The sequence below is a fragment of the Beta vulgaris genome, chromosome 8, assembly GCF_026745355.1.
Source record: "Beta vulgaris subsp. vulgaris cultivar EL10 chromosome 8, EL10.2, whole genome shotgun sequence".
In the NCBI taxonomy this organism is placed as follows: Eukaryota; Viridiplantae; Streptophyta; class Magnoliopsida; order Caryophyllales; family Amaranthaceae; genus Beta; species Beta vulgaris.
In genome coordinates, this window is record NC_079209.1 from 9,852,634 (window position 1) to 9,875,156 (window position 22,523).

At 39.8% G+C, this 22,523-nt stretch overlaps 2 protein-coding genes across 3 annotated transcripts; both read left to right on the plus strand.

The window, feature by feature from the left end:
- The first annotated feature begins 8,172 nt into the window (after nucleotides 1-8,172).
- Nucleotides 8,173-14,613, plus strand: LOC104900979 (vesicle transport protein GOT1). 2 transcript variants are annotated; one of them, XM_010688519.4, is made up of 9 exons: nucleotides 8,174-8,346; nucleotides 8,478-8,504; nucleotides 8,638-8,671; nucleotides 8,758-8,852; nucleotides 10,203-10,294; nucleotides 10,397-10,477; nucleotides 10,571-10,668; nucleotides 10,742-10,823; nucleotides 14,157-14,613. In XM_010688519.4, the coding sequence occupies exons 4-9, from the start codon at nucleotides 8,822-8,824 to the stop codon at nucleotides 14,193-14,195; spliced, it is 423 nt and encodes a 140-aa protein (XP_010686821.1). In that variant the 5' UTR covers nucleotides 8,174-8,346; nucleotides 8,478-8,504; nucleotides 8,638-8,671; nucleotides 8,758-8,821; the 3' UTR covers nucleotides 14,196-14,613. The 2 variants fall into 2 exon arrangements, with proteins under 2 accessions (XP_010686822.1, XP_010686821.1); XM_010688520.4 differs by lacking the exon at nucleotides 8,478-8,504 and having other exon boundaries at nucleotides 8,173-8,346.
- Nucleotides 14,614-17,394: 2,781 nt separating this feature from the next.
- Nucleotides 17,395-19,155, plus strand: LOC104901039 (uncharacterized). Its single transcript, XM_010688582.2, has one exon. It carries the CDS (start codon nucleotides 17,395-17,397, stop codon nucleotides 19,153-19,155), a length of 1,761 nt encoding a protein of 586 aa, XP_010686884.2.
- The last annotated feature ends 3,368 nt before the right edge of the window (nucleotides 19,156-22,523 follow it).

A 22,523-nucleotide genomic window follows, 5' to 3' on the forward strand; every position in this document is an offset into this window, starting at 1 on the left:
TTGTTGTTTGGCTAGTTAACATTTTGATAGCAATAATTGAGTTTATTCATCATACACCCAGGTGCGTACTATGTGTATTGTACATTCAAGACTAATTTTTGCTCCTTTGCTCATTTGGAACTCTCATTATTTTTAGTATATTTTGCTCATTTGTATTATCTCAATGAGTAATGAGCATATTAATAGCATTCTGCCGAGTGTATGATAATATTTTTGATATATACTTCCTTTGTTTTTTTATTACAGAATTTCGTTTTTCACGTTTGTCGAGATGCTTGTTTGAACGTCAATATCTATTATTGCATATATGTCAAAATTAGAATCATTAGATACCCTAATCTTTGCAATGAGATGAATCAAACAAGAGTCCACTTGATTATGTTTTCTTTATTATATGATGATGCGAGATAACTTAACAAAATTAGTTGATTAATAGTGCCAAAAACGAAATGGTTCAATTAAAAAACAGAGAAAGTATAAAATATATAGTGATTGAAGGAAAAAATTCGAGCCAATTTCAAAGAAAAAATAACTGGAATCTGACCGTTTAAAAATAACTCGGAGTCGGATCCCATAAAAATCTGACATCTGGATCTGACTATGAATTTGATATATTTAGTTTTTTTTATATTAATGTACTATGTATTACTCCCTCCGTTTCCTAAAAATCTTCCCACTTACTGTTCCTACAGATACCAAGGAAAATCAAGTTGTGTGGGGCATGGTGTGAGTAAAGTAGGAGAGAGAAAGGGGTTAAGATAAATAAACAAATAAAAAGGGGTTAAAGTAGGAGAGAGAAAGGGAGTAAAATTGAATTAATAATGTAATGGTGGACCATATGATAGTGACATGATAGGGTAAATAGGGAAATTTGTTTTGCCAAAATAAGGAATAAAGCAAAAGAGAGAAGATCTTTTGGAAACACCCTTAAACGAAAAGAGGGAAGATCTTTAGGAAACGGAGGGACTATAGTCTAACTCCAACTTTGAGGAAATTGTATTGTATAAGACTTTTGATCTATTAAAAATGATTGTTGAAAAATACTAATGATTAGATTATTAGTATTATATAAGATTTCTATATGATTGTTGAAAAAATAGTAATGATTAAATTATTTGTATTATATAAGATTTTTCAATGTTTAAAAAATAGGGGTGAAAAAGAAAGTTGGATTGGATCAGAGTCAAATGTTAGGATTTTAAGTCGGATTTTCGGAGTTAGGGTCGAACTTAAAATTCAATTTCTTGTAAGGTTGGAGTCAAATTTTGCATAATCTAGTGCAAGTTCGACTTGTTGTCAACCCTATTCTTGATTAGCTACTTTGCTGGTCCTCTCGAGTCACACGGGGTTCGAAGTTTAAATCTTATCAAGGACATACCCAATCTGCAAAATATGCACAATATGCAATTATGTTGGGAAAGAAAGAGATTAAACCCAAAAAAGCATCCTACACAATGAGATCCATAGTAGAGGCCTCTAGAATACTAAGAGACAAATTAAGTGGCATATCAGATTGGAAGTGGGGATAACTTTAAACTAGGGGACAAGTACTGGACACAAAATTGGAAGGGATAAACTCAACCGGAAATGAAGCCAAATAAAGAAGATTTGTTATTACAACCAATGAATACACTTTTAAAACTAGGAAATGAGTGGGACAAAAAAGAATATATGAATCGTTTATTAGAGATTCTGCAATTGCAATATTATCCACATACAAATCCTCAAGGAAGAGAATGATGAACTCATATGGACTCTCACAAAGAATGGAGAATATTACAACAAAATCAGGCTATTGGAGCTTATTAGAACGAAACAAAGAGAAAGATAACATAATATGGACAACAATATGGCGACTTGATATTTCCCCTAAGTGAAAATTCTTTACATGAAGGCTACTAAAGGAAATAATTTCGGTCATGTATGAACTTAGTAGACAAGGTATAAGGGAGCAGCAAATGTTCAAACTATGCAGAAGAGACAAAGGAACATTTATTTTAGAGATTGTGAAATATCCAAAAGGGTGTGGACATCCTCAAACCTAAGCATGAGAGTAGAAATGCAGCAAAATACCCCTGTTGCAAGAATGGATATCAAACGACATTTACTATATAAAAAATTCCACAAAGGATATACTAGGATGTGTACTATTCATAATCATCCTCTGGGAAATATCTAAACATCGTAATAAAGTCACTTTTAAAAAGAGGTAATGTAATCCTTAGTATATTATTAACCAAGTGAATGAAAGTTTCAATCAATGGACAGATTGCAAGAGATGTTTGAAGGTATGTATTAGAAGAAATAACAAAAACGAAAATACTCTGATTAAAAATGATGACAATGAATGACAAATGGGTATGAATTATGATTACGTAACAAGAGATGGTACAAGTTCAATTAAGCTAGACATGGAAGAAAAAAAAGAAATGACACAAATAAGCATGGGACAAATGCAGTAATAGGATAATGAGGTAATAAAGTGTTTGCAAATTCTCCCATACAAACACAGATTATGGCCATTTTGGAAGGACTAAAACAGTGATATAAGAAAGGATCAACGATCCAACTACTCATCAATGCACAAATGGCAATTAACTTCCTCAAAGACGAGCACAACACAATCACGAGTGTCAGTGACTTAATTGCAGATATAAAATTTTGGTCATCACTATTATGTTCATATGAAAAGTTTAGAAAGTAGAGAAAAACTATGTAAAAAGATGCCCATAATGTAGCAATAGAATATAAGAAGGGTGGGAGGTGGTTTCTTGTATATGTATTAGAGGTGATCATGGACCGGACTGCATCTAGTTCAGTTGGCCAAAATATTTTTAATGAAAGTTTCAAAGATAGAGTTTTTTGCTAGGTTACTGGATAATTTCCAGCACCTTTCTTTTCTATTTCTCAATTGTTGTGTCTTGTGTTACAAGAAGCTTGAAAACGGCTGCCCATCCAGCTAGCCTTTTATAACAGAATACTATTAAAACCTAGGACACATTTGGACAAAATAACAGACAGCTGGACTACAGACAAAATAACAGTCATAAAATCTTCCTAGGATCAATACAACAAACATAAAAATTAGCAGCCTGTTATTTCTTTAATCTTGGTAGCACTACCATAATTCTCAATACCCTCCCCTCAAGGTGGAGCAGAAGCAATGAGGCCCAACTTGAAGGATAAATGGTTGTGCTGTTGTTCACTGAGAGACTTTGTCATGATATCAGCCAACTGAAGAAAGGACTTAATATGAAGAACATTCAGCATCCCATCTTGGATGTGATCTCTCACATAGTGACAATCAACTTTGAGGTGCTTCGTTCTCTCATGAAAAATGGGATTGTGAGCAAGATGATTTGCAGATTTGTTGTCACAAAACAAATCAATGGGTTTGGGAACAATAAAACTTAAATCTTCTAGAACGCCATCCAACCAAACTATCTCACTAGTGGTGTGAGACATGCATCTATATTCAACCTCTGTAGAAGATTTAGAGACTGTCTTTTGTTTTTTTGTCTTCCATGAAATGAGACAGTTGCCCAAAAAGACACAATAGCCAGTAAGAGATCTGGCACTAAAGGCACAACTGCCCCAGTCAGAATCACAAAATGCTGTGAGTTTGAGAGCAGTGTGGCTAGGATAGAAAAGTCCCCAGTCTAAGGTGTGAGCAAGGTATTTGATAACATGAAAAGCTGCTTGTAAGTGTGGTTTCCTGGGAGTGTTCATGAATTGACTCAATTGTTGAACACTATAGGATATGTCAGGCCTTGTTAAGTTGAGATATAAGAGCTTCCCAATAATACTTCTGTAAACTTCAGCATCCTGGAGCACTTCACCTTGCTCAATGGAGAGCTTCACCTCTTTGGGAAAAGGAAACTTTGTTGGCTTGCATCCTTCTAGGCCAGTGGATTTGAGAATATCTAAAATAAATTTTCTTTGATTGAGCATGATTCCTTTAGGATTACGAGCAACTTCTATCCCAAGGAAGTATCTGAGCTCTCCCAAATCTTTCACAGTGAAGGCAGAGTCCAGGCTCTCTTTAAGCCTCTTGATTTCTTCCTCATCATCTCCTGTAACAAGGAGATCATCAACATAAACCAATACAATGCTTTGCTTCCCATTATGCAACTTAGAGAACATAGAGTAGTCCCTCTTAGATTGAACATATCCTTGTGCAAGGAAGTGCTTGCTGAGCTCCAAGTTCCACTGCGTAGATGCTTGTTTCAAGCCATAAAGACTCTTCTTGAGCCTACACACTTCACCTGTTTTAGCCTGAGTATAGCCCTTGGGAGGTTTCATATATACTTCCTCATCTAGATATCCATGCAAGAAAGCATTATTGATATCTAGTTGATGAAGTTTCCAATCTAAAGATGAGGCTAAGGCAATTAAGGTTCTCACAGTGGTAAACTTAGCCACTGGTGAGAATGTGTGCTTGTAATCCTTCCCATAAACTTGCTTATCCCCCCTGGCTACCAATCTGGCCTTGAGCTTGTCTATTTTATCTTCAGGAGTGAACTTGATCTTATAAACCCACTTACAATCAATTGCCTTCTTGTCCTGTGGAAGAGTAGCGAGTTCCCAAGTTTCATTCATGTCTAGAGCCTTTAGCTCATCTTGCATGGCTTGTATCCAACCTTCATCCTCACAAGCTTCATTATAGTGTAAGGGCTCTCTCATTCTTAAGACATTGTTGAGAGAAGCTAGGGAATTTGCTGAGTAGTACTCAGAATCTACAAGCTGGGCAGTGATCAAGTTTGCTCTATGAGAAGCATCCTTCTTTCCTGGGAGATCAACAACAAAATCTCTGAACTTAGCTGGCAATTTGCCTTCCCTTACAGCTCTTGCTGGTAGAGAGGACTCAGTAGCTTCAGAGCTGACCCTGAAATCAGGTTCCAAGAGAGATGACCCTTCATCTTGGTTAAGGTGGACCTGTTCTTCTGCCTCTGTGGGTTCCACCTGCTCATCCACCTGCTCTTCCACCTGATCTTCCACCTGATCAAGCTTACTCAAAAAAATATCATCAAAATCATCATTATTTTGAGTTACATCATGTTTGAGCTCAGTTAGAAACTCACTGTTGCCTTTCTTCAACAAGAAGGGAAAAATATTTTCTTTAAAGACAACATCTCTACTCACAAAAATTTTATTTGTTTCTAAATCAAGAAGTTTATATCCTTTTTGGCAGTAAGGATAACCAATCATGATGCATCTAATGGCCCTTGGTGCAAATTTATCAGTTGGTTTTCTATGAGGACTAGCATAGCAAAGGCACCCTATTACTCTCAAATGATCATAGTTTGGCTCCTTTTTCATTAACCTTTGATAGGGTGTTTCCCAATTTACTACTGCACTAGGCAAGAGACTAATTAAATAAGTTGCAGCAAGAATGCATTCTCCCCACAAGTAAGAAGGCAAACCTGCATGAAGCTTTATAGCTCTTGCTGTTTCAAGCAAGAATCTATGTTTTCTTTCCACTCTGGCATTCTGCTGAGGTACTCCAGCTACACTTCTCTGGTGTGTAATACCTCTGTTAGCAAGGATCTCCCTACATTCACTCTGAAAAATCTCAGTCCCATTATCACTTCTTAACACTTTCACTTTTGTGTCAAGATAATTTTCAATATGAGCTAGGAAGTTGCTTAGAACTTCCTTAACTTGCTCTTTGTTGGACAACAATTGAGTCCAAGTGGCCCTGCTGTAATCATCTACAATAGTGAAAAAGTAGATTGCTCCTGTAATATTCTTGGTCCTATATGGACCCCATAAATCAACATGAATGAGATCAAAAACCTTTCCAGCAATAGACTTGCTCATCATAAAAGGTAGATTATGATGTTTTGCAAGGGAACAAGTATCACAAAAGAAAGTGTTTAAGTTTTTACACTTGCAAAAATTCAGATGTTTCATCTTAGACACAGAAATATGTCCTAATCTGGCATGAAGAACATCTATACTTTCTACTTTATTACATTTAGAACTCTGTTGCCTCTTCTCAGCAGCAAGACAATTCACTCTTCTTCCTTCATAACTTAAGTTGTAGAGATCATGCTCATTTTTCCCAAAATTTACACTGCCTCTAGTGGTAGGGTCCTGTAGAGAACACCCAGTTTTGTCAAAAACAAGGTTCAAATCATTTTCTTTCAAAAACTTGCTGACATAAAGAAGATTGTGTTTAAAATCATCAACACACATAACATCCTTCAAGGAGATATTTTCTTTCAAGTCAACATCACCTAACTGCTTCACAATCTTCACAGTTCCTTCTGGTAAAACTACTCTAATGTATCTATCTAAGTTTCTGATCTTTTTTAGCAGAGATTTGTTACCTGTCATGTGGTCACTTGCCCCGGAATCTATGGTCCAGACATTAGAATCACATTTAAAAGAATGCTTATTAACATTGGAAGAAATTGTTTTACCTGCAAAATTGCTTTGTGATGAACTGCTTCCACCACTTTGCTCAGCAAAGGCTTTCATGACTTCCTGGACAACAGAAGATATGAGAGCACTTTCATTTTTACCTGCATTCCAGTAGATTAAGCTTCCATGTCCAAAGGATTGTTTGCAGCAAAGCATATCTCTTGTCTCCCAATGTTTGCAGCCTGCCTCATGTTGTTCTTCCCTCTTGGTTGCTTGAACCACTCAGGATATCCTATCAACCTGAAACATTCTTCCTTGAGGTGCCCCTTCATACCACAATGTTCACATTTCTTGGCATTCTTATCATCTTTCTTCTTCTTGTAGTCCCTTTTAGATAGGTATTCTAAGGGCCCCGGATACTTTTCAGGTCTATAATGTTCCAGAGGTCCTAAATACTTCTCTTGCCTATTTACAGCCATGGCACTCATTTCTGTTCCAAGACTAATCTCTCCTGCAATCTGCTTCTGTTTTTCAACTTGAGAGATCAAGTTATATGCCTTGTTTACTGGAAGTAAAGGGTCCATGCTCAAGAAATTAGTCTTTACTTGATCATACCCTCCATTCAGACCCATGATAAACTTCATGAGCTTGGTTGTAGCTTCCTTTTCTGCAAGCAATTTTTCCACATTGCAGCTGCATTTTTGTAGGGCACCACATTTACATTCTGGTAGCTCTTCCAGCTCACTTATCTGGTCCCATAAGTCCTTGAGCTTGCAATAGTATTCAGCAACACTTAAGTTGTTTTGCTGTAATTCCCAAAGTTCCTTCTTCAACTGGTAGAGCTGAGGAGCATTAGACTGACCATATCTCTCCACTATTTCTTCCCACAGCCTCTTGGTAGACTGCATAGTTACCAAAGTGCTGGCTATTTCAGACTTCATAGTAGCAAGAATCCAAGACCTCACCATATAGTCACACCTGGTCCATTTTTGCATTTGGTCTCCATTGCTGCTGGGTTTGTTGTGTTTTCCTTCAAGAAAACGAAGTTTGTTTTTTGCTCCTAAGGCAATTTTGATGCTTCTACTCCAGTTTAGGAAGTTGTTTCCATCAAATATGATACTTCCAAGAGGAGTAGATGCATTTTCACTCACAGCAACAAAGAGAGGATCTTTGTAAGGATTCTCTTTGTTTGCGTCTGTCCCTTTCTCACCCATGGAGTTTTTGAAAAAACACTTTGAAACTTTCTGTTTAATAGGATCTTTCAGCCTAGAGCTCTGATACCATAATGAAAGTTTCAAAGATAGAGTTTTTTGCTAGGTTACTGGATAATTTTCAGCACCTTTCTTTTCTATTTCTCAATTGTTGTGTCTTGTGTTACAAGAAGCTTGAAAACGGCTTCCCATCCAGCTAGCCTTTTATAACAGAATACTATTAAAACCTAGGACACATTTGGACAAAATAACAGACAGCTGGACTACAGACAAAATAACAGTCATAAAATCTTCCTAGGATCAATACAACAGACATAAAAATTAGCAGCCTGTTATTTCTTTAATCTTGGTAGCACTACCATAATTCTCAATAATTTTCGTACTTGAATTGGGGGGGATTTAGGCAGGGTGGTGTGATGGGCTGGACTATCTACTAAAACAAGAGACTCATCCCATACTTTTACTTGACAATAGAGGAAAAAAATAATTTTGGGCGTAGATTTGCTCTTCCACGACCATTAACTATGGAGTATTCATCCTTTGGGCCCTTAAAATTTCGCCTCTCCCTTTAAACATCACCTTAAAATTGGGCTGGATAACAAATATGATGGGCTTCCCCCCTGTACGTTTCTGACCAAATTCATTCACATCAAGATCGAAAAACTTCCAACATTCTCTCCGTTCACCGGCGACTGCGAGAAGAGCGATTATTTTCTTCAATTTTCTCTCTCCTCCGCATTTCCGGCGCATACGAAAACTCGCCGGCGAGGTTTCTCTCTCCTACTTTTTCTCATTTCCATGGATCAGTTGAAATCGATGTGATTTGCCGTGAAAAATGTCGTGATTTAGAATTAGGTTTTGTTCTCTGATTGATTTTTTTTTGGTTCAATTGTAATTCAGGAGGTTCTGAGGACGAAATTATTGCAGGTATTGTTGGAAAAAACTGAAGTACTAACCTAATTGTGTTGATTAGGGTCGTGATTTGAATATGTGAAATGCAATGAGATGTTCGATTAAGTTTTTCATCTGATTGAAATTTGTTAATAAAATTTGATTGTAGGAGGTATTGAGGACGATTTGGTAGCGAATTCCAGGTGATTTTGATCATGTAGTTGTGTTGAATTGTTGATTAGTTGATCTTGATTTGATTCTAATTGTAGTTTCGCTTCAATTTATGCAGCGTACGCTGTGGATTTTCTGATTTTGCAATCAATTGAGAGCTGCATCTAGTTCAGTTGGCCAAAATGGTTTCGTTCGAGATGAATGACAGAAAAAGTGAGCAATATTTTACTTTTTCTTGATCTTTAGATACTAAAAATTGTTGTTATTAACTAATTGTTGTGAAAAACATCTGTAATAGGCGTATATGTGATTTATATGGCGTGAATTTACTGTTTGCCAAACATCTCTATTGGATGTTTGACAATTACTATGGTACTTTGTACGACTTTGTATAGTTCATTGCAATTCTAGCATGATTCTTTCTATATTAAACTTGATACAGTTGTTGTGTTTGCCTTTCCATTTGTGTAGTTATTGGAGTATTAGTTAATTGATCATTGAGAAAAATTGTTTACTGCTTTTATCCTCTTCCAAACAGAGGTTTTTGGACAAATTGTCTGACGTCTAGAATGTTAGCCATATAAAAAATAATAATATGAGTGGCCTATAAGATAGTGCCATTGAAGAAATGAAATACTTTCAGGTCTCTTTACATGTAAGACAAGGTTATAATTTCTATAGCCATCATAGTTACATAAAGAGAGGATATGCAAAAAAAATTGAGTGGCTTCTTTTGGAACAACCTAGTCCTAAAACCGTAAATGATCATAACACCTGTGGGAGGGGCGGGGGGGATGGTAGCTTACCTTATCTATGTTCAGTGCTCTTTGTTCACAGAACTAATTGAACATGCAATCTGTGAAATTGATAAAATAAGACTCTAGATGGTGGTGAGATGTGTTTGTTATTATTATTGTCTGTTTTTTTTTTTTTTTTGGGGGGGGGGGGGGTATAACTTGATTTCAACTTTCTGAAATGCAATTCCTTTCTTCAAAAATGAATTTCAGGTTTTTTTCCATTTAAGAAACCTCTTCTTTTCATTATTATTATATACCTCTTCTTCTCAGCCCTCTAGATAACAGATAAATATAATATTATAATCAATTAGAAAGATAGTTATGATTAATACTATCTATATTTTAATGGAATGCAAGAAGTTAAAGGAATATATACCTGGTTGTGGCTATGAATTAATACCTTCTTTTTCTTTAATACAATCGTCACTAATTAGTTTGAAGTCTTTTGACCAAGTCAAAATCCAAAATGCTACTATTGCCATAATATTAATTTTAAATACTTTTTTGTGAAGTAGAAGAAAAGAAAGCTAGTGTCATTTATTTGATGCGTGCATTTAACTTTGTGGTTTGCCACTTAAGAAGTGTGTATGTAAAGTTACTATTGTCTGTTACTGGTATTTTAGTTATTTTGCCCGTATCTCAAATGGTGAAGTCAGTAATTATCATTAGGAGATTTGGCAAAGAAAATGCTACTGTGCTTTCGCTATAATGATATGCATATAGTTTTTAACCATGATATTCTTATTGTTATCTTAAATGGAAACAGAGATTGGGCTAGGTTTGACAGGATTTGGGATCTTTTTCACAACTCTCGGAGTTTTTATGTTGTTCGACAAGGGGTTACTTGCAATGGGAAATGTAGGTGTCTTATCCTATCATATTCCCAATCCTTTTCCCTGCGATCACTTAGCTCTGATTCTTATTCACGACTCTATTGCTCTTTATGCTTTGTCTCCTCAGATCCTCTTCCTGTCTGGGGTGGCACTGACCATCGGACTGACGTCTACTCTGCAGTTTTTCATGAAACCTCAGAATTATAAGGTATACTTCTTCACAATCTTCTCGCTACCCCTGTTTCCTTCTTGCATTTTTAGGTGCTTACTACTTACCAGACTTTCTTTTAATGTTGCTTAGGGAACAATTTCTTTTGGTGCTGGCTTCGTCTTGGTTGTGATAGGATGGCCAATAGTGGGAATGATATTGGAATCATATGGATTTCTTGTACTCTTCAGGTCTGTAGTTACTCTTAGATGTCTAACTTGTGTATGTTGTTCCCTGTTATTGAGGTTTCTTTGTTCTGTACAGTGGCTTTTGGCCTACATTATCAGTGTTCGCACAGAGGATTCCTGTTCTTGGTTGGATTTTCCAGCAGCCATACATCAAAGCGGTATGTGTCAACTTAATTTTTTTGTCACAGTTATCATTATTATGTTTATTAAGAATTGGAATTAGCATTTCTATTATGCTCACATGAAATGTCTTTCTTTCATCTCCTTTACAACTTTCAGAATGGTTCCTGTTTTGAGTTGCTAAGATTGTTGTAGTGTCTGGTTATGGACGTGATAACCTAATTTTTCTAGTTTTAGCTCACTATAAAGTATTTGGGTAGTCTAAGCTTGGGCCTAACCTCCTTTACACCTTATTTCAAAACCCTATATTGTTCATCTAGGGCCTAGATAGCTCCCTTCCTTGGGTCGGCAGGGTAAGAACTGATTTTTATGGCTACCAAAAGCATGTCGTGTTTTTTTAAAGAGGAAGGAGTGTATGTCTTTAAAAAGTTTCGTTTGTGCAACCTTCATCATAAAAGAAATGAGTTGTAAAATTTTTTGCAGAAGAGGATTTTGCATTCTTGCTTTTTAATGAGTACAACTAAACTGGAATAAGCAAAAAATTAGTTGACATGAACACACCCATAATTGTTGAGTCTTTTGCGTGGTTGTCTAGATGGAATATAGATACACTTGCAAAAAATCGACCACAATACTTCCAACTATTGGCATTCCACTAGTAATCCCAACGATGCATAGTGTCTTTCTAAGCTTCCAAGCCAGCTACAACTTGATAAACTGGTAAACCTTTTTTACTAAATATAAATATACGTAATTATCCATAGCCACCACCTACTCCACCCAGGTCGCTCCCAACCTCCTATCTCCCTAATTATCCAAACTTACTGCCACCACCTCCATCCACCCAAGCAGACCCTCTGCCATCAGTTCTGCTCAATGCCCACACAAGCAGACCCATTCCAAAATGTCACCAACCTCATCCCTTACTTCCCTACCACTTCCCACCATTACCTCCCACCATTTCCCCCCTTTTATTGTGTTGTCTGTTAGCATCCAATATATCATTCTTTCATAGAGAGACTAACATAGTTCCGTAGGTATAGAAATGTGTATGGACGGGTTACATTGGCAAAAGTAATGTTCTCGAAAGAGAGTATTTACTTATAATAGAGAGATCTTCATCACTTAAGTAATAAATCTACCATTTTGGTGCAGATTATTTAGTCGATTTTTCCTACTTTTAGCTCTTTTAAATGCGAGTGAAAGACTTTAAGTTGTTTAAAATCACGTAACGTTTCTGTAATGCACCAATAGATTGTTACCAGGTCCTGGAATTTCTACATAACTTGTTCTCAATGGTCGAAACAGTCACACATTCATTGAAGTTCTTTTTCTTCTAAGTTCCCCACATCTCAACTTAAAATTACTCTGTCATCTTGAAATTATTCTTACATTATCCCAACCCCTTATAAGTATGGTATTACTAAAAAGACCCTTGTATTAGTTAGATCAAGATACGAAATGGATAGTTAAAACAAGTCTGAGTTTCTCTGTTTAATGGGAGAGGTAAGAATCACAAAATAACGGCTCAATCTGTTGAATTCTACTCTTGACAGCGACTGTAAAGAATCTCGTGCAGAATTTTTAAGAAATAAGCAGAAAGCTTAATGTAATTGATACTCCTAGCAAATCTCAAAAGGTCACGTTGAGATGGTTACCCTTCTGCAACGTGTTCTGTGGTTCAACATGTGGTATACTAAATCTTTGTCTTGCATTGCTAACATTGTCCACAACATGGATGGAAGATTGAAAAGAGTGGGTGTGTTGGCGGAAAAGGGGACAAGAGTTGGGCCGTTGGAAAGAGGGAAGTGGGCAAGGGGACAAACTGGTTGGCTGTAGGAAAGGTTAAAGGAGCTGAGAGGATGGGAGATGGGAGGAGAGAGACAAGGAGCTCAATTTTTTTGAAAAAATTATCCAATCAGAATGTGCCATGCAGCTCAAACGACTTGGTTTAATAGTAGCTTCAGGTCACTTATCATTTTGAAAATTATCTGTAGCATAAACCATGATTTGGGATTATTCCTCCTTTATTAAATAAGTGCACCGCTTCCCGTTGTAGGAAGTGTCAAAATTAATGCAACATTCCCTTATTTGGATACTGAGTGCTCTCTCCCTCTCTCTTCATGATATGGGTCTGTTTTTCACTCTCTGTCTCTCTCCTCATCACATGGGTACATCAAATATCATGCCTCCTCTATATTGCACGTATTTTAGATTGGAGGAAATATATATTACTTTTAAGCTCGACTTTGTTTGGAAATATATTAATAATAGTTCATAAATATCAAGTAAAGTTCAGTCAAATTAGGATAAGTTTTGAAAAAATAAGATAAGTTCAGGGAAATTTAGTTGAATAGAACATACCTTAGTACTATGAATTTCCTCTTCTGTTCTTACTATTTGTAGTACCTCTTACTACGTTTTAACACATTTTCTTTACTTGAGGATAACTTCTTTGGTAGCTTTGACTTATTGGGGGCAAAGAATGCAACGAAGGGTATGTTTGACATCTACCAAAACTTGTATTATTGCTATTTTGTTGTTGGATTATGGAGTCAATGAGGATTTGTATATTAAATTAATATGCAATACTATTTCAAAGGATCGCGACAATGAAAGTTATATGTTTGCATAATGTGCTTATTTCAACTCATCAAAGCCATGTCCCTGCTAGTCAACCTATAATGGAACTATGGAAGAGCAAGGTTGTTGGGAACCAGTGCTTGGTTGACTGTGCTACTAATCAGAGTTAGCTCATGTTCTCTGCTTCTTTGTTGGATTAACAATTCTAACTCTTCCAACGGGTTTTAAGACCAAGATTGGCATCAGCACCGTAATGAGCTGTTATTGATAATTAGTTCATGCTTTAGGAGCATCCATGCTACTGCTTACATGAGCTCTAACCCTAGTAATTTTGAATGTCTGATGCTTTTTGGTATCTTCACAGAACAATTTTTAGTAGTTTTCTGTTTTTGTTTAAAGCTTATCAGCGTACTTTCCATTTCCCATGGACAACTTTGTTCTGTCCCAATGCCTGCTGGAGATGGATGCACTCATTAGGGGGTAAGGCTGCTTACCTTCTGATGGGAGATCAATACTAGGGGTTGGCGTTTCGGTCCGATTAGACTTGAAACACAAATCTTTTCTCTCTTTATTCTCCACTTCAAACACAGATTTTATTCTCAATTTATCAGTCCAGCCCATTTCTAACTGATTGGTTATTCGTGATGATGTATCTCGAAATCTGTGAATTTAAGCCTGAAGTATGGACTATGGAATTACAAGGATACTGCTTGAATTTTGGCTTTTGGTTGGACATATTATTTGCTTGCTGAAAGCTGACTAAGGAACTCCTCGCTCTTTGTGTGCAGTTGATCGATCGGTACCGTGGGAAACGTGTGCCTGTTTAAATCAAGTCCAGGAAGTGTTTGCATATGTAAGTGTAATACTATTGGAGGAACATGTAATCTCTTGATTTTAAAGTGATGAAATTGTACAGAGCTAGATGATACAACTTTCTTCTTGTGAATTAGTCTGTGGATGCTAATTTTCTTGCTTTTGACCTTGAATTGTCAGTTGCTATATCCTCACTCGTGGTAGTCATATTCTTTGTAGCAAATGATCTTTGTTGTATCAGATGGTTCAGATCGTTCTTGACAAAGGAGCAAATAGTATAGACCGTATTGGATTTTAAACAATCTGTTTTGCTAAGATGCTTGTGTGAATTTTGCCTGAGATGACAAATTGAATTGCGCATTTGTATGAACAGTTTGAGATCTGAAATGATGCCTTTTGGCTTATGTATTGTAATTTCTATTTTTTGATGAAGAGTAGAGGTGTAATGGGAGACTCTCTTCGCTTTGAAATGATTCACTTGACAAAAAGCACCTGTGAGGTACTTTTTGCTGAGACCACAAATTCCTTAATGTATGTGGGAAGCACACAGAATCGCGCACCTGTGTCCTGTTCGCATGCTTCGGCTGGATTATAGTACATACACGAGCATTACGCATGTAAAGTGGTGCGTGCAATGTACGTGCTAGTCTGTGACGTGCATGTGTCGCATCAATAGTGCAACTATAGACAAGTATTATGTTTGCTGGCGTGCCGCCTAGGGATTCTTTATGCTTCTGAGGAACCTAATATTAGGGAATGTTATACACCATTAGCAAATGGAAACATCACATAAATTATTTACCAAATGATCTATTTGGAAATCAATCGAGGCTGTGAGGGTGGTGGGATATGAATCATAACACTGCACAAATTAGAGTAATCATGCCAATATGTTTCTTCAGCTGTGACAACTAAAAGCATTTTGGCTTTGGAATCAAATGCCACTACAAGCTGAGATGGAGATTGGAATGATCCCCACCTGTGATTTACGTTACAAAAATGGGCACATAAAGTTTTGTTCTGACCCCATGAAATCAACGAGACGCTGCGCATCTTCCAAAGGAAACGTTCAATTAAAAAGTAGAACGAATATCATCGTGTTGGACATTGAGCATATGAGTACGTGAAATGCAATATCTTAAAAAAAGAAATTGTAATCAGTAAGAGAAATAGGGAATCATTGTGGGAAAGTCAAAAGCACCTAAAATAAATTAAAGGGGCCACAAGGGTATAGATATAGATTGAATTGAATCCTTTTGTTACTCCCTCCGTTTTTTTTATTTGCTACAAGCACTTTTACACAAAGACCAAGGAGGGAGTGGGGACCATTGACATAAATGGAATTAACAAAAAAGCAAATAGGTAAATTGTGGGACCTATGTATTATATATGGAAACATTTACAAAATCAAGAAGGGAGTGATGGCAAATTTGTAAATAAAGTGTGGGACCTATGTACTATATATGGAAATATTTGCAAATGCAGCAAATAAATTGAAACACCCCTAAATGGCAAAATGTAGCAAATAAAAAAAGACGGAGGGAGTATATTACTACCTTTAAAAATTTCACCTCTTGAGCTAGTTGTAGTCTACCTAAGGAAACGAAGAGAACTTGCCAATCAAGAGAGAGATGGATATGACAATGCCCATCTAATAATATTGTAATTTGACGAGTTAAGCATACAAATGAGATTCAAACTCTCACTTTTTTCACCACTTGGTTTCGGCAACTTTTTTCAACTGTTTGGGACCTGTGGTTGAGATTTCGGCTAGTTAATCTAATTTTAACCCACTTGAGAGAATTTACACTTATAAAAAAGAAAATTATATTAAAAATAAAAAAGTAATCATTGGAAGCTTTGGGAACAATCAACAGTTGATCACAGTGTATTTGTTCAACTATAAAACCCAAAAAAATAAAATAAAAAAACACCCATTATTGTGTTGCAGCCTGCAAATCTAAAGCTCGAAAAATCCAGCAGTTATAAAATTATTCAGACAACATCTATAATGTGGGGAGAAGTATTTAAGCCTCATTGCGAACTGCACAATAAAAATGAAACATAATAAGGGAGGACGATACTTGATTTGATCATCCAAAATGAAAGAAGAGTATTAAACCTCATTGTTCACATCTAATCAGTTTGCAATCATTAACAAAGAACTTATGAGTGTTGGAAGCTTATTTGATGAACTGTTGAGGTATGGCATTTTAATTAGCATGAAATTATTTTACACAATAAAGATGTTGAGTAATCTCATCCTCTTCAAAATCTTGGAAGAAATTGTAACAACTCAACATATATAGTAGTACCTAGTACCATAACTACACTCCACCACTTCATCTTATAAACAAAAACACATATGGCAAAAAGAAACCAACATAATAATTCAACAATTATAGCATGAAAATCCATTTCTTAATCAAACTAAACCTTCCCTTGTTATATAGCATGAATATAGCATTCCCAAACCCCAACTTAAATTCAACAATTGTTCATAAAAAAAACATATCAAACACATCATTAAACATAAGTAGACTATTATCTAAACACATCCCACCAAAGAAATACAATTCAATAGCCGCAATTTAATGATGATAAACCTCCCCTTGTTATAACATGAAAATATCCTTTCCAAACCCTAACTATAACCCACAAACTAAGGATAGGAGTTAACTCAAGTGGGTAGATCACTCCTGTTTGGACCCCTGGTCTGGCCCAATAAAATATTAAAAGGCATTTCACCCAAAGCCTAGTCCTCTCATATCAAGGAGGATTCACCAACTTTTAGGGAACAAAAAGTCAATTACCTTAAAAAAGTGGTGGCTCCCCTAGGTATTGGGAGGCTCCCAAAAAGGGTTTCCTGTCTGGGAAATCCCCAACAACTATAAATACCAACAATCCCATCAATGAACAGGTATTCAATTCTCACCTAACAAAACCAGAGCCTCTCTCTCTAGACTGGATTACTTTCTCTCTCTACCTCAATTTCAACTGACTTGAGCGTCGGAGGGGCTTTCCCGGAAACACCCCCGGGCCAGTTTTTTCCTTGTTTTGCAGGATTGGAGACTACGAGACTCCGGATTCTAACCTAAATCGGGATTTGACTCTCACCTTAAGCATATTACTCTTTTGACTAGTTTCTAGGCAGAAACAGTTTGGCGCCGTCTGTGGGGATACTACATCTCAAAGTCACGTACCGAGAGCAACATGGCACCCCGAAGGAAAACCACCCGAGGCTCACTGTCTCGTCAACCCACACCTCTCCAGTCTCACCAACCCAATGTCTTGGTCGAATCCCTGGCCATAGACAACGAGGGGTCGACCCCCCGTAACGACGAACATTCTGCTCCCCGAGATGACCCAATGCCAGTCACGATGGTGGACATTGAGCGGATTGCCCGACAGCTGAACGATAACATGCAGAGGAGTTTGCGGGAGCTCATAGCCGGGATCCCCCAGCTCAATCAAGGGGAGCCCCGAGAGATGACCAGGGGAGAGCCTCGTGGCAGGGATAATCCTCAAACTCACGTTCCTAACCGGAGCGAGCAGCGAGTGGTAGGAGAGAGATCCCGACAGGCTCCCTCTCAGAGGACACAGAACTCGGATGCCAGGCGCATCATAGAAGAGAACCGGAGGCGCAGAGCGGAGCAGGACGCTCGCAACCTCTTAAATAAGAAGAGAGAAGAAAGGGAAAGGACGCACCGAGAGGAGCAGGCTCACTCTCAGACCCCGAGGAGGGAACGGGAGAAGTCTCCTGTCGGGTCCAAGAGGACGAGACAGGAGGACGAAGCGGATTCAGGGCCCCCTCGGAACAAGCCCAACACCTTCATCAATAGGGGAGTCCTCAACTTTATGACCCCCTTCAGTCGGAAGATCATGGAGGTACCCAACCCGGGAAAGGTTAAGGTCCCCACCATCGAGCAATACTCGGGCAGTAGCGATCCCGAGGATCATATGGCAGCCTACAAGGCTCAGATGAGTGTGCAGACGGGATGTGAAGCTACTTGGTGCCGCTATTTCCCGACGACCCTCAAAGGGTTGACACTCAGTTGGTTTTCGGGCTTGTCACCTGGTATCATAACTAACTTTTCGGTTCTGGAGGCATTGTTTCACCAACACTTCATTGCTGGACGTAGGCACAAGAAAACCAGCATCCACTTAATGTCCATCAAGCAACAAGAACACGAGAGCCTTGCTGATTATATTAGGCGATTCAATGAGGAGTCATTGAAGATTTCAGATCTTCAGGACGGGGTTGCTTTCACCGCCCTAATGTCGGGACTCTGGCCGGGAAAGTTCAGATGGTCCCTTGCTGAAAACGAAGTTACCACTTTCACCGAGGCCATGAGTCGAGCTCAGAAATTCATCCAAGCCTCAGACATATGTAAGCCTGTCGGAGAAAAGGCTAAGAAGAAGAAGGAAGAACTCCCTTACCGGGAACCAAACAAAAGCATGAGGAATCACCAACAGTTGCTCCCGAGAGCAGTAGATAACGAGAATGATCCACGTTTCAACAGAAATAGGCGGGAAATCTATTTGGATCTCAAGCACAAATCGGTATTGCCCATTCCCCCACCTATCAGAACTTCCAAAGATAGGCGGGATCAGAGATTATGGTGTGAATACCATCGGGAGTGTGGTCACACCACGAAAGACTGTCGGGAGTTAAAGAAGGCCTTGGATCACTTGGCTGATCAAGGAAAGTTGAATAGATACATCAAACATCCCCGAGAGGAGAAAGGGAAGGAGAAAGAAGCGAGAAACGATAGCGATAACACCGACGGGTATGTTGGTGTCATAACGGGGGGCCATGCCTCGGGAGGATCATCTGGCCGCGCTCGCAAGGCCCACCTTCAAGCAATGACACATCGGGTGTTGGAAGTAGAGCCCGTAAAGGCGGTCCCGGTAATGACATTCGGGGAGCCTGACCGGCACTTACACACCCCCACGATGACCCATGGTCATTGAAATGAAAATAGCAAACTCCCGGGTGAAGAGGATCCTCGTTGACAGTGGATCCTCAGCCGACATCATCACGCTTGATTGCCTACTCAAACTAAAGTATACCGAGAAGGATGTGATCCCACCAACCAACCGTTAATCGGTTTCGGAGGCGGGTCGGTCTATCCTCTTGGTCATGTTAAACTGGCTGTAAGGCTCGGGGAGAGGGGAAAAGGTAGGAGTCTACCAGTAGACTTCCTAGTTGTTGACACCCCGCTGCCTTACAACGTCATTATGGGTAGGCCCACCATGAACAAAATAAAAGCCGCCATCTCGGTATATCAGTTGCTGCTCCAGTATGAAAACGATGATGGGCAAGTCGGGAAGACTTTTGGTGATCAGCAAACGGCCCGGGAGTGTTATATCAACAGCTTCCGAGCCAGGGCACCCGAGGAGAAGAGAGGAACCGACAGAAACCCCCACGGGACTCGGGGCATACATATCGGAGAACCCCAAGTACTATGAACGACCCCGACCTGTGGAGGAGGCTGAAGAGGTCGTGATAGAGCCCGAACTCGGACATACATTGAGGATTGGTTCAAACCTCAATCCCGAGATTAGAGATCAATTGATTCAGACCTTGAAAGAGTTCAAGGACGTATTTGCTTATTCAGCTGCGGACATGCAAGGACTGAGCCCCGACTTTGCCTCCCATGAACTAAACATCAAGGAAGGGTTCCGTCCTATCAAGCAAAAGCTCAGGCATCAGGGTCCCGAGAGGAATGCCGCAGCAGCAGAAGAAGTGAAGAAGCTGCTAGAGGCGGGGATCATCGAAGAGTGCCAATATACTGAATGGTTGGCCAATGTGGTCTTGGTGAAAAAGGCCAGTGGAGCTTGGCGTATGTGCGTCGACTTCACAGATCTAAACAAGGCGTGCCCCAAAGACAAACATCCCCACCCGAAGATCGACAGGTTAGTCGACTCCACAGCGGGTCACGAGTTGCTCAGCTTCATGGACGCCAACGCGGGATACCATCAGATCCCCATGGCTGAAAAGGACCGAGTCCATACTGCCTTTGTCACGGCCCAAGGCGTGTACTGCTACAGGATGATTTTCTTCGGGCTAAAAAACGCAGGGGCCACATATCAAAGAACCATAAACAAGGTCTTTGCAGAGCAACTCGGGAAGAACATAGAGGTTTACGTGGATGATATGATTGTCAAGAGCAAGAAGAAGAAAGATCACGTAGATGATCTGAGGGAAACATTGGCGACACTCAGGCGCCATGGTATGAAGCTCAACCCCAAGAAGTGCGTGTTCGGGGTAACAGGCGGTAAGCGTTTGGGATTCCTGGTAGATGAAAGGGGGATAGAAGCAAACCCCGACAAGATCAATGCGGTGCTGAACATGTCCTCACCCCGAAATGTCTGGGAAGTGCAGAGGCTGACGGGATGCCTTGCAGCATTATGGCGCTTCCTATCCCGATCGGCCGACAAAAGCTTACTCTTTTTTAGGGCACTAAAAAGAAAAGAATTTGATTGGGATAAGGAGGCTGAAGAAGCGTTCCAACAATTAAAGCAACACTTGGCAACGCTGCCAAAACTCATATCTCCCTTGCCGGGAGAGACTCTTTACATATACCTCTCGGTATCAGAGCATGCGCTCAGCGCAGTGTTAGTTGCAGAAAGGGAAGCATCTCAACAACCCGTCTATTTCATTAGCCATGCATACCGAGGGGCAGAGTCGAGGTACAGCGAGGCTGAGAAAATGGTGTTCGCCTTGGTAATGGCAAGCAGGAAGTTGAAGCCGTATTTTCAAGCGCATCAGATCATCGTCCTAACCGGACAATCTATCAGGAAGTTAATTGAGAACAGGAATCATTCAACCAGAATGACTGAGTGGGCCGACCAGCTGGCCGATTACGGGTTGGAGTATGAGCCACGCCGGGCGATCAAGGCACATGCATTGGCGGATTTCATCAGTGAATGTTGCTCCCGACCGGAGGATATCGAAGTAAGGGAGTCGTGGGAATTACAAGCAGATGGTTCTGCAACCAAGTCAGGAAGCAGGGCTGGATTGGTCATCATTCCCTCTGTCGGGGACAAGATGGAGTACGCTGTGAAATTCAACTTCCTCGCCTCCAACAACGAGGTCGAGTATGAAGCACTGATCCTGGGCTTACAGATTTGTATCACAGCGGGAGCTCAGAATATCTTGGCAAAATCCGACTCCCAACTAATAGTAGGGCAAGTCTCGGGGGAGTACGAAGCTAAGGAGGATAATATGAGGATGTACCTCAACAAGACCCGACAACTAATTCAGAAGCTGACTTCCTTCAAAATCCAACATTTTCCCCGGTCCGAGAACCAACAGGCTGATGCCCTGGCCCGTATGGCTAGCTCAGCTGATGGGTTAGCCCCTCGCAGCATAATTTGGGAGGTCCTTGAGCAACCAAGCATCAACTCTTTGGAAGTGCATACTTTGAACCGCACCGACACCTGGATGGCAGAGATCATAGGATATCTCCGGGACGGGGTCTTGCCCATAGATGAGAAGGAGGCTGAGGCCCTTAAAAAGAAGGCGGGGTGGTTTCTCTGGCATGAGGGCAACTTGTACAAAAAGTCTTACACGCACCCGTTGCTAAAATGCGTCACTCCATTTGAAGGGAATTACATTTTAAGGGAGATCCATGAAGGGGCTTGCAGCAGTCATCAGGGGGCCAGGACAATAGCTGGGAAAGCCCTAAAGGAGGGGTATTATTGGCCCACCCTAAAACATGATGCAGAGGTCCTGGTCAGGAAGTGCCCTAATTGCCAACTTCATGGAGATATACCTCGGGCCCCGACCAATCAACTAACCACTATCCAAGCTGTTTTTCCATTTGACAAGTGGGGAATGGACCTCATAGGTCCCTTTCCCGCAGCCTCGGGGCAAAGGAGGTTTCTCTTGGTAGCCATCGACTATTTCACAAAATGGGTCGAGGCGGAACCACTGGCCTCCATAACAGACAAACAAGTGCAGAACTTCATATGGAGAAAATCCATCACCCGGTTCGGGGTTCCCAAGACTCTCATCTCAGATAATGGAAGGCAATTTAACAGTGGGCCAACTCGGGAATACTGCTCCAGGTTCGGCATTAGAACAAGGTTCTCAGCAGTGTCCCGACCCCAGACAAATGGTCAAGCAGAGGCTGCAAACAAAGTTGTGCTGAATGGGATAAAAAAGTCTCTAGAAGGAGCTAAGGGAAGCTGGATTGACGACCTTCCGGGAGTGTTATGGTCAGCAAGGACAACAGTGAAAGAAGCAACTGGCCATTCACCCTTCAATCTGGTTTATGGAAGCGATGCTGTCCTTCCCGTGGAAGTCGGGATACCATCCCCAAGAATGACATTCT

Bases quoted from the DNA above. Each gene is read 5' to 3' on its own strand.
- LOC104901039 (XM_010688582.2), top strand. From the start codon at position 17,395: ATGGCACCCCGAAGGAAAACCACCCGAGGCTCACTGTCTCGTCAACCC.
- LOC104900979 (XM_010688520.4), top strand. From the start codon at position 8,822: ATGGTTTCGTTCGAGATGAATGACAGAAAAA. The intron at 10,478-10,570 runs GTATACTTCTTC...AATGTTGCTTAG, and splicing joins TGAAACCTCAGAATTATAAG to GGAACAATTTCTTTTGGTGC. The intron at 10,669-10,741 runs GTCTGTAGTTAC...TGTTCTGTACAG, and splicing joins GGATTTCTTGTACTCTTCAG to TGGCTTTTGGCCTACATTAT.